This window comes from Carettochelys insculpta, chromosome 1 (genome assembly GCF_033958435.1).
Source record: "Carettochelys insculpta isolate YL-2023 chromosome 1, ASM3395843v1, whole genome shotgun sequence".
In the NCBI taxonomy this organism is placed as follows: Eukaryota; Metazoa; Chordata; order Testudines; family Carettochelyidae; genus Carettochelys; species Carettochelys insculpta.
This window is the reverse complement of record NC_134137.1, coordinates 366,728,732-366,740,981: the sequence shown is the minus strand read 5'-3', so window position 1 is coordinate 366,740,981 and position 12,250 is coordinate 366,728,732. Positions and strand designations below refer to the sequence as shown.

The following is a 12,250-nucleotide window of genomic DNA, read 5'->3' as shown; positions in this document are numbered from 1 at the left end:
GAAAAGCAAAGCGATTAGCTTAGGAGTGAAGCTGAAGTTCCAGGTGCTTAGAGGTGCAGAGTACCACAATATTAAATGTTTGGAAAATGTTTACCATTTCGTTATCTGTCCCTCTTTATGGTCATTCTGTTTCAGCCGATGTTTTTGTAAATTCTTTCTGCACAAGCAGTTCTTTTCTGAAGAACATGGTGTAATTGTATGATTTTGAGATTATTCTTTGTTCCTTGCTGTGTACTTGTGTCATTACAGCAGAATGCTTTCTAGTCAGGTAATAGCATTATTTCTTCATGGTTTTCTGTTTCCATTTTGAATGCTGCCTTTGAGATGATAAGCAGTTATTTCTTTGTGGATTTAACAGTTTACAGAGATAGATAAAACTAGTACATTTTAGTGTTGGGTATGCTGAACAGTAGAGTAGCAGAAGTCATACTTTTAACAAACAATGGCTACGTCTACACGTGAAGCCAACATCGAAATAGGCTATTTCGATGAGTAACGTCTACATGTCCTCCAGGGCTGGCAACGTAGATGTTCAACTTCGACGTTGCGTGGCACCACATCGAAATAGGCGCTGCGAGGGAACGTCTACACGCCAAAGTAGCACACATCGAAATAAGGGTGCCAGGCACAGCTGCAGACAGGGTCACAGGGCGGACTCAACAGCAAGCCGCTCCCTTAAAGGGCCCCTCCTAGACACAGTTGCACTAAACAACACAAGATACACAGAGCCTACAACTGGTTGCAGACCCTGTGCCTGCAGCATGGATCCCCAGCCTCCGCAGCAGCAGCCAGAAGCCCTGGGCTAAGGGCTGCTGCCCACGGTGACCATAGAGCCCCGCAGGGGCTGGAGAGAGAGCATCTCTCAACCCCTCAGCTGATGGCCGCCATGGCGGACCCCGCAATTTCGAAGTTACGGGACGTGCAACGACTACACGGTCCCTACTTCGACGTTGAACGTCGAAGTAGGGCGCTATTCCTATCCCCTCATGGGGTTAGCGACTTCGACGTCTCGCCGCCTAACGTCGAAGTTAACTTCAAAATAGCACCCGGCGCGTGTAGCCGTGACGGGCGCTATTTCGAAGTTAGTGCTGCTACTTCGAAGTAGCATGCACGTGTAGACACGGCTAATGAGTGATAAACAATGAGTGATATATATATTCGGTATTGGGGGTCACACAAAATTATTACTTAATGAAGTGTAAAAGTTAAAGAACAAACTGATGCAGCTTGTAACAAAATACAAACTTAAAAAGAGAGAGGATGGTCTTGTGGTCAAAGCACTGAACTGCAATTTATGTTTAATTCTTGCCATTAGTTTAATTTACATGTATTAATTGCTTAGTTTTTCCCAGCCTTAGTTCCACATATTTAACATGGGGATAAGAATTTCTTGTCTTCCAGGATTGCTGTGAGGTGAAGTTTAATTAACACTGGAGGGGCCTAGTGTCTCTGGTGTAGGGCACTGCTTCCCACAACTCCCATTGGCCATGAATGGTGATGCTTGGCCAAAGGGAGCTGCAATTGCCTGTACCTTTGGAGATGTAGGTAAAGGCAGTGGCAGCAGCCCACCAGGGGCTAATCCTGGAGTACTGGATCTGGCCCAGGGACAGGTATTTTCCCACCCTTGGTGTAGGAATTGTACTCTTTTACAGAGGCTAATGGATTTGTTGGCTGTCAGAAGACTGAGGAAAAGTGTTCTCAGTCAAACTATCAGCTGTCAGTGACTTGGTGAGACTTTACAGCCTTCTCTTGTCTTCAGCTCTTGGTTCTTTGGCCTCTTTCCTTACATTGTTCTGCCAGGTCACAAAATGGGAAGCCAGTCTAAAGAGAAGCCAGGCAGAGTCACACTGGAGTGGTAAGAGAGTAATGAATGAAGCTTCATGTTTTCCATAGATGGTTTTATGTTTCACTTGGGTCTTATACAAGCAACTTGCTACTTCAGATCTTCGTTGCGCAGATCATAGGAACTGTACTGTGCCTATCATTGCTTTATCTTCACTTTGCATAAACATGGCAGTGCTGAGTGGTGGTGATGTTTATTTTTGCTGTCTTAATTTACAGCTGTGATTCCCAGCTAGGGCTGTGAACGTGAGCGCAGTTCCATTTGGGAATATGGGCCCAACAGCATGCTGGGAGTGCATTCTGTTGTGGCTGCTGCAACAGGCTGCCAGAGGACAAGCAGGCCCTGTGGTGCCCTAAGCTGGGGAAGATACTAGCTTTTACACTGATGGAAGCCAGAGAGCCCCAAAGTTAACAATGGGACTATTGCTTTGCATTATCAATAATTAACTATTATTATTATAGACTCATAGAATCGAATCATACAATCATAGAATCCTAGGGCTGGAAGGGACCTCAGGAGGTCCAGCTCCCTGCCCAAAGCAGGACTACTCCAACTAAATCATCCCAGCCAGGACTTTGTCAAGCCACAACTTAAAAACCTCTAGGGATGGAGATTCCACCACCTCTCTAGGTAACACATTCCAGTGCTTCATCACCCGCCTGGTGAAATAATTGTTCCTAATATCCAAACTAGACATCCTCCACTGTAACATAAAACCATTGCTCCTTGTTCTGCCATCCATCACTACTGAGAACAGCCTATTTCTAACCTCTTTAGAATCCCCCTTCAGGAAGTTGAAGGCTGCTGTCATATCATCCCTCAGTCTTCTCTTCTGTAAACTAAATGAGCCCAAAGGCCTCAGTTTCTCCATGTAGGTCATGTACTCCAACCCCTAATCATGTTGGTTGTAATTGTAAATGATTATAATTATTCTTAGCACACCACTTAACAGACAGGAAAGGCAGTCCTTTGGCCCAGAGAGATTTTGATCTAAATAAGGCCAAAAGGAATGACAATAAACAAAGGGTGCAGGACCACGATTAGAACAATGACATTCTGATGGGTACATATTCATCTTGACAGCACCCTTTGCAATTAATGAACTATCGACTGAATTCCCTACGCTGGTGTGCCTCTGATAAGTATGAGGCCTTGTCTTTGCTGAAGGGTAAGTCGATATATGTTAAGTCAGTGTAGTTTACATTAACTAACTCCTGTGTGTGAGCTGTCAGCAGGAGATGCTCTCCTGTCAATGTAGCTTCCACCTCTTGTTCAAGTGCAGTACTGAAGTTGATATGAAAGTGCTATCCCATCAATTTACTGTGTGTTCACCAGACCCACTAAACTGAGGCTGTTTCATCGATTACAGCAACACCAATTTAGCCCATAGTGAAGACAATCCCTGAGACTGGAACTCATTCACAAGTAAAACGAGTTGGGGAAAAAAAGTGAAAACATTTTCAGATTGTTCTGATTTGTTTTAAATTTAATTTTTTAGAAATTATAATGTGTGCAGTTCAGACTGCTGTATCCACTCTCATATGGGTTGAAAAGCAGTTGGAGAGAGGTAGGATTTCCTGGTTATTTGCTGAATTTTGAAATGTCAGCAATAAATTGAAATTCCAAACATTCCGTTTAGCTTCTAGTGTGGAAGGGGAGTGAAGGAACATGGACAGGCTCAAATATGATTTCCATTTCCAAAATTGTACTACAGAAAGCTTCCTGATGTAAAATACAGTGAAAACTGCTGAACTATTGGTTACAAAACAAAAAAGCAATCTTGTAGCACTTTAAAGACTAACAAAATGATTTATTAGGTGATGAGCTCTTGTGGGACAGACCCACTTCTTCAGATCTGGAAATTCTGTACCTTGGGTACGATGTCCATCTTTGTGCACTTGGAGAGAAGGATGACGTCTGTCTGGATCTGTGTAAGTTTTTTCATGTAGTTGATGGATTTCCATTCCAAATGACTCCATGTAGTGCCTTGCATGGTGAAGAGTCACAGAGACGTAGCCGTACTTAGCCTGTATCTTCACAAAACCAAAGAGCAGTCATGTAGCATTTTAGAGTGGGTCTGTCCCATGAAAGCTCATCACATAATAAATCATTTTGTTAGTCATTAAAGTGGTACATGACTGCTGTTTTGTTTTGTGAAGATGCAGACTAACACAGCTACCCCTCTGAAAATATTGCTTGTGTTTGATAGTTTGCATTTCGGTCTTCAGTTTTGTTGCAGCTCCAGCTTTCTTACCTGTCATTGAAAAATCTCTGTGTCCAGACTGATAGCTCTTTTCCCATTCCACATAAAATTTTTTCAGAGCTTCCAAGTTGATGAAGAGATAATTAGCTGCTGTTGTGTCCACAATTCTAGAAGCTCCTCTGCTATCCATATGTTCTCATCATCTCCATGAATGAGCAGTGCTAGCTGAGATACTATGCATCATTTCACATCTGTGCCTTCATCGACTGCAACTGAAAAAGCATCAAAGGACGTTGCTTTGTTCTGCAATTGACTCTTCGGATTCTTAGCTAATCATCCTCTCAGCAATTTTGTTTCTTGAGAGGCTATTTTGTAAAAGCTTCCCCTTTATCTGGACACACTACTTCTGAAGCTTTTAGCACAAAGTTCTTCAAAAATTCTCCCTCAGAAAATGGTTCTGATGACACAGCTATTTCATGGGCAATCACAGGGCTCGCCTTAACAGCAGGATGAATCACTTACATGACAAGCATTAGTAAATACTGATGGTTGCTTTTTCAACACCTGTGCTAATTTAGACTATTTATCCTCACATAATTTTCCTGTGTACTTATCATATTTCTCATCCTCATGTGCTTCACAGCATCTTTAAATGTTGTATTCTTTTACCACAGCTATCTGTTGCGTATGTATCAAACGTGTGCTTTCCATTCGTGTCCATGAAGAAATAGGAAATTCTACCATTTTTTTAATGCAGGACGTTTGTGTTCTACTTTTATCTTTATGGATAAAGAGATGATGAGCAAGTGTTGGTAGATTAATCAAAAAATGAAGGAAGGGAAGAGTGGAAAGAAAGGAATGGGCAAGAGGGGTATCTCCCCTTTTTCAAAAAATATTTAAAGGGCAGTCTGTCAGCTGCAGGACGCATTCAACCTTTGATTTACTTGAAGATTTCTTTTGTGTAATTTGCTAGGTGATTTTTCTAATCTCCAGCCAATGGGCAAGCGCTCTTCACTGTCATTTATCCAAGTCCAGGCATGTAACAGCTCTCCAATCAGACATGTGCTTCCCCAGCACCTCTTAAACATGACTGGGTGATTCTGAATCTGTATGCAAAGTTTTGCTAGATTGCTGCTCTACAGTCAGGATTACAGCAGTGTGATTTGCAGAGTACACCAATGTTTTGTGCTCTCATTCTCCCATGTGGAACTTGCTGACTTGCACTAAATGATCCTTAGTGTGCATTGATCCAGTCATGTTTGAAACAGGCCTACACCAATATTCACTAGCAGGGTCTGCTCAGGGAGTTAACATGTGACATATTGGCGCACACTGTGAGTTGCACATTTATAGTGTGTCATGCAGGTCATGTAGACAAGACCAACGAGTCATGGGAAATTCATGGGCCAGATGAAACAGTATCATGGGTTATACGTTAAACATCCCTGTGTGATGGCAGAATAAAGCCCAAGGGATTAGGCAGTGACAGAGCTGTGCAAGCCATTGAAGTTGAGGAACTCACAAGGTACCATGTGAACGTATAGAAAAGCAGTGCACAGAGCACAGCTAACTGTGTTTTGTTTTTTAAAATCCCAGTTTCCCTTTTTCTCTGTGCCCCTTTAGAAGATGCTTGGCAAAGTCCTATGTTTGCTTCCGCCTGTGTGTACATGTGCACGTGAAGACAAGTGACTAACATCATTGTCTTTCTACTGTGTATTGGTCTCACAAATGATGGCTCAGCTATGCTGGTTTGTGCTGCTCTCATGATGCACAGCAGCCAGAAAGCTGTCTTAATAACACCTCCACCCCTGCATTGTATAGAAGGAGAAAATCTGGATGATATAGAGAAGGTGCAATGGCTCCTTCATTGTTCCTCTTCCCAGTTAAAATAATCCAAGGAAGAGGGAACCTGGTCAGAGTATCCTTGTATCTGGGGATCCCAGCTGCCCTCTGAACTATTGTCAGTCCATACAATTTAAAGCAACCTCAGAACTGCTGTAATTAGTTAAATCTAAGGACCCTAAGGCCTCCTTGGCAATAATCTCCTTCTCTGCCATATCACCATGCCACACAGGGCACAGAAAACAGGTTGAGCAGTAATGATCTCATTCAATTTCTTCTCCTCTGGTATCCTGGGCTTTTGGCTCACTGAGTGCTGTTGAAATACTTTAAGTAAGAGTTCATAAGCATCTGAGTGCAAGATAAAAGTGTGCCTTGACTTCTTGGGTTCTGCAATAAGATATGATGCCAAATTCAGCCCTAGCCCATTGCATTTGACTTCAGCAAAGTTGCCCCCTCCAGCCCCAAGGCTGGGTTTGGCCCAACAAATATAATGATGTTGGATCGCCCCCATCATTTCCTGGAAATCCACATCTGGAGCACAGATTGGGGTAATAGAAGAAATGTGTGAAATGATGGTACGAATTTGTACTCACTCGTTGGCAGAAACTGTTTCAATACTTTCTTTAAAAGCTGTATAAAGGTAACAAGTTTAAGGCCTGCCCCAGCAAGATGTGGGTTGTTCACAGCTGCTCTGGTTTTACTGGGGGGTGGGGAAGCTCAGCATCTCACAGAGCACCCGAAGCAGCTCATAGGCTCAAGCCCTTAGCCATAGAATCACTCTGGGAAGTTAAACCTAACATTACACTGCCCAGAAGTGCACTGTATTTATTAAGAACTGTATTGTTTGTTAATAACATCATGAATTATTAAAAGCAGATGTGTTCTGTATTTTAGTGTAGCAACAGTGTAGGCCATTGGTGTCTGGGGCATGATTCTCCTCTCAAATTAAATTAACTTCATTGCAACTTCATGGAGCTCAGTGAAGAGACCTGATTTCTGCCAGCATAAACAGGCCCCTAATTCATTATTCTCAGTAGTGCAATCTTTTTTTCTGATCAACGGGTGACATATCAACGCCGGTGTAACTCTGTTAACTTTAATGGCATTTACTCATTTATCCTTGTTTATTTCCCACAGGATATATATATATATAACAATTCTCCAACACAAATGGGATCATTTAAAATTACAGTTTAACCCCCTACTGCATCTTTGCAACATGTTTTGAATGTTCTACATAGTGCTTCACATTTATATTTGCCTGTAAATCAACCCTTCTGTTTTATCACTATAGAGTGTACGGACTATGAGTGTGTGTGTTTGTATAAGTCACTTGCCTTATGTCTCTGGTCAGGAGAAACAAAGGAGCCATAGTGCCTCATTGGGTTGGCAAAACAAAGGAATGGCTTCAGAGAAGGTATATGCAACATCTGAAGGGGAGGGCCTTTGACTAATTGCACTGATTGCTTCCCCCTAGAATCCTTCTCAATCACAAGAATGACTTGGCTGGTGCTGCCTTTGAAGAATGATTTTTAGAGACATTCATTGATGGTTCAAGGGGATTCTTCCTGCCCCCCCCCTTCAAAATTTGAATATTATAAATGTAAAGTATCAAACAAAAAAAATTGGTTGCTGGACTCCTATATTCATAACTGTGTTCTCAAACTTCTCTTTTAGCCTGAGAACCTGCTGTACTACAGCCAGGATGAAGAATCCAAAATCATGATCAGTGACTTTGGCTTGTCCAAGATGGAGGGTAAAGGAGACGTCATGTCCACAGCATGTGGGACCCCAGGATATGTTGGTAAGTGGTTGGATCATAAGGACCAGCAGCTGTTCCAATGTAATTTACAGAAACCCAAGTGAAAATGGTGGTAATATAGGGGAATGCTCTTTGTTCTCCAGTGACTGCATATATCACTGAAAGATTTTGTAGATGATAGTTATAGAGTTTTCCGAAGCTTGTGCTACTTTTTCTGGTCCTTTCTATCTGTTGTGTTCTGACAATTCCATTTATTTACTTCTATGGCCAATATGGGTTGTGGATTAAGATCTAAAATTTTTATTCCTTCAGAGGTCAATACTTCCGGGAGAAGTATTGGTAAGTAACATGGATAAGCCACATTTATTCTGAGGTCTAGAAACCTCATGCCAATCCTCAGTGACTATCACCTTGTATTTCATCACAGAACTGCCAATGTACAACAATTCACAGTGGCTGTGACCGTGATAGACCATTTCACCAAGATGGCCAACTTCATTTCCTGCTCTTGTCTACCTTCCTCTGAGGAAACCACCCAGCTATTGAAAAGCCACATAGCCTGTCTCCATGGCTTTCTGAATTGTGTTACCTGCAGTCAAGGGAGATTGTTTGTTTTCCCGTTCAGATGTTAAGCCCTACACTCACTGGGGATATACACATACCTCTCTTACACCTATCAAGCCACTCAAATGCCCGCAATGCTACATCACTTGTCACCAGCATGATTGGTCCTGACTTTATCCTATGCAGAGTTCACTTATAATAAGAAAGACCACATACCTATGGGTCAAGGACACCTTTTTTGTCAGCTACAGGCTCTGCCCCTAATTGCATCCAAAACTACCCAGGACCTTCTAACCCAGCTGTCTCAGATCAGGTACAATGGACCTGTCAAAGCAATGAGGAGGTAAGAATGGTGAAGAAAGTGACAGCAAGCTAATGATGGTACACAGAGCACTGTCGTGAGCAGAGACCCACTCCTTCAGTGAAATAAAACATATGGATCTAGATGGAGCACTCTTGCATGGACAGATCCTGTTGTAAGGTTGCCCTGACCCCTTAGAACATACATAGGAGTTTTCTATCTCTCTCCTAAAACTGTGCTTTGAGAAAATATTCATGCCCCCCTGTGAGTCATCCATAAGGAACACTGATGCTTCTGACTGGTCCAGTCCCCCTACTGAAGTCAGAAGGGAAAACAGGAAATTATCTGTACAATTCTGCCCCACCCTAGTGCTTTGGACTGCTCCCACAGCACTATCTGCTCTTGCCTTCTGGTCCTGACCTCCTGGTTCCTGACTCACCCTGATTCCTGCTTTCTGACTCCTGGGCTGCGTCTACACGTGCACGCTACTTCGAAGTAGCGGCAGTAACTTCGAAATAGCGCCCGTCACGTCTACACGTGTTGGGTGCTATTTCGAAGTTGAAATCGACGTTAGGCGGCGAGACGTCGAAGTCGCTAACCCCATGAGGGGATGGGAATAGCGCCCTACTTCGACGTTCAACATCGAAGTAGGGACGTGTAGACGATCCGCGTCCCGCAACATCAAAATAGCGGGGTCCTCCATGGCGGCCATCAGCTGGGGGGTTGAGAGATACTCTCTCTCCAGCCCTTGCGGGGCTCTGTGGTCACCGTGGGCAGCAGCCCTTAGCCCAGGGCTTCTGGCTGCTGCTGCTGCAGCTGGGGGTCCGTGCTGCATATACAGGGTCTGCAACTAGTTGTTGGCTCTGTGTATCTTGCACTGCTTAATGAAAGTGTGTCTGGGAGGGGCCCTTTAAGGGAGCGACTTGCTGTTGAGTCCGCCCCGTGACCCTGTCTGCAGCTGTGCCTGGCTCCCTTATTTCGATGTGTGCTACTTTGCCGTGTAGACGTTCCCTCGCTGTGCCTATTTCGATGTTGGGCTGAGCAACGTCGAAGTTGAACATCGACGTTGCCAGCCCTGGAGGACGTGTAGACGTTATTCATCGAAATAGCCTATTTGGATGTCGCAACATCGAAATAAGCTATTTCGATGTTGGGTGCACGTGTAGACGTAGCCCTGATCTCATCCCCTGATCATCTGGTTCTGAACCCAGACTTGCACAGGGCACCAGCGCCATGCAATAGGTTAACCACTAGGCCATGCTATGTACTGACCTTCTCAAGAATTGCCTTTGCTTTGGTTCCTGGCTGAGGGAAGTTTTGTTGTATTTGTGTTTTTAAAGGGGCAGGGTATTCTTCATTTTATTTGTTGTGCAATGCAACTCACCCCCAATGTGTTTAAACTCAAACTCAATCCTTTTCTTCCTTCCGCAACTCTCTTTTTTCTGGATTAAAGAATAAGCACCAAATTCATGGGCTACGTCTACACGTGCACGCTACATCGAAATAGTCTGTTTCGATGAATAATGTCTACATGTCCTCCAGGGCTGGCAACATCGACGTTCAACGTCGACGTTGGGCAGCACCACCTCGAAATAGGCACTGCGAGGGAACATCTACACGCCAAAGTAGCACACATCGAAATAAGGTTGCCAGGCACAGCTGCAGACAGGGTCACAGGGCAGACTAGCACTTCCGGGGCAACAGCTAGCCGCTCCCTTAAAGGGCCCCTTCCAGACACACGCAGCCTGCACAGCACGCGGTCTGCAGAGCCATAGGCACGCACACCTCGAGCGACGCAGGCATGGACCCCCAGCAGCAGCAGCAGCAGCCAGAGGTCCACCCCACCACCCCTGCAGGAGCAGTGCTCGCCCTGCTCCATGCCATGCAGGAGGCAGCTGAGCACATCCTTGCCACAGAGGAGGAGCTGCCCGCAGGGGAGGAGGACGCAACCCCCAACCCTGCAGCACCCTGCCCCCACCTCCGCCGCACATGCCGCCGGCTGTGGAGCTACCCCACGAGCACCGACTGGTGGGAGCGGCTGGTGCTCGGAGAGTGGGATGATGACCGCTGGCTCCAGAACTTTCGCATGAGCCAGCAGACATTTCTGGAGCTATGCCAGTGGCTCACCCCCGCACTGAGGCACCAGGGCACCTTCATGCGGCGTGCCCTCAGCGTCGAGAAACGGGTCGGCATCGCTGTCTGGAAGCTGGCCACTCCAGACAGCTACCGATCCGTGGGCCAGCAGTTTGGCATCAGCAAGGCCACCGTTGGGGCTGTCCTCATGGAGGTAAGAGGACCCACGGGGGGAGGGGGAGGCAGCCCTGGCAGGGGAGGGGAGAGGAGGGGAAGGGAGGGGAGGGGGGCCCTGGCAGGGGAGGGCCACACACACCCTGCACACCCCTCATTGGTGCTCTCCCATGTGCTTCCCCTGCAGGTCGTCCGCGCCATCAACGCCCTGCTCCTCCACAGGCTCGTGAGGCTTGGGGACCCGGATGCCGCCATCACGGGCTTTGCCACCCTGAGCTTCCCCAATTGCTTCGGGGCTCTGGATGGGACTCATATCCCCATCCGTGCCCCGGAACACAGTGGAGGACGCTACTTAAACATGAAGGGCTACCACTCAGTGGTCCTCCAGGCCTTGGTGGACAGCCGGGGCCGTTTCCTGAACATTTATGTGGGCTGGCCTGGCAGCACCCACGACGCCTGGGTATTCCGGATCTCGGGCCTGTGCCGCCGGCTGGAGGCGGGGACCTACATCCCCCAGTGGGAGATCCCTGTGGGGGACACCACCATGCCCCTCTGCGTCATCGCAGACGCGGCATACCTCCTCCGGCCCTGGCTCATGCACCCTTACACGGGCCATCTGTCAGCCAGCCAGGAGCGCTTCAACCTGCGCCTGAACCATGTGCGCCAGGTGGTGGAGCACACATTTGGGCGCCTCAAAGGGCGCTGGAGGTGTCTCCTCACCCGCCTTGATGCAGGCCCCACCAACATCCCCCAGATTGTGGGTGTGTGCAGCGCCCTCCACAACCTGGTGGAGAGCAAGGGGGAGGCATTCTTTCACAACTGGGCTGTGGAGGCCGGCAGGGCCGATGTGCAGCCACCCGCTGCCCCCAGTCGCCAGGTGGACCCCGAAGGGACCCGGGTCCGGGAGGCCCTGCGGGCCCAGTTCGATGAGGCCGTGGGGTGAATGCTGGCAGGCCCCCCACTGCCCCCCCATCCTCCACAACACTCCCTGCCCCTACGCCCACACCACAGAGCACCCAAGAGCACACTCCCCCACTTTTCTTGTAAATAAAAGCAGACAGTTGTTCGTCAAATCAAATATCTGTAGAACACTTATTATTATCATCAAGACTAACTATTTACAGGCAAAATCGAACTTATATACATATGTAGTATAAATAAGGATAAGATGAAAGGGGAAGACAAGGAAGGGGAGAACTATGTACATGGGGGGACAAGGATCAGCATAGCCACAAGGGTCTAATATAAAAACTATTTACAAAATAACATTAAACTGGGGGGAATATATACAAAGGGGGAGGGGGGGTGCACATCCTGGGCCCCACACCCCCTAATGTCCAGCGCTGGGGGTGGGCGGCTGTGACCCACGCCTTGGCCTCAGCCCTGGCTGGGGCTGGCTGGGGGCCGGGCGGACCGGTAGATACGGCCGGCGGGTATCAGCTGGCCCCAGGTCCCCCTCAGTGGAAGGGCCCTCAGTGGCGGGTGGCG

At 46.9% G+C, this 12,250-nt stretch overlaps 1 protein-coding gene across 1 annotated transcript in view; it reads left to right on the top strand.

Annotated features, from left to right (window-relative positions):
- Positions 1-12,250, top strand: part of CAMK1D (calcium/calmodulin dependent protein kinase ID) — a 412,449-nt gene that overhangs the window by 334,049 nt on the left and 66,150 nt on the right. Inside the window, exon 5 of the mRNA XM_075017909.1 lies at positions 7,566-7,692. Within this exon, the coding sequence (XP_074874010.1) occupies positions 7,566-7,692 (127 nt within the window). The remainder of the gene's footprint in view (positions 1-7,565; positions 7,693-12,250) is intronic.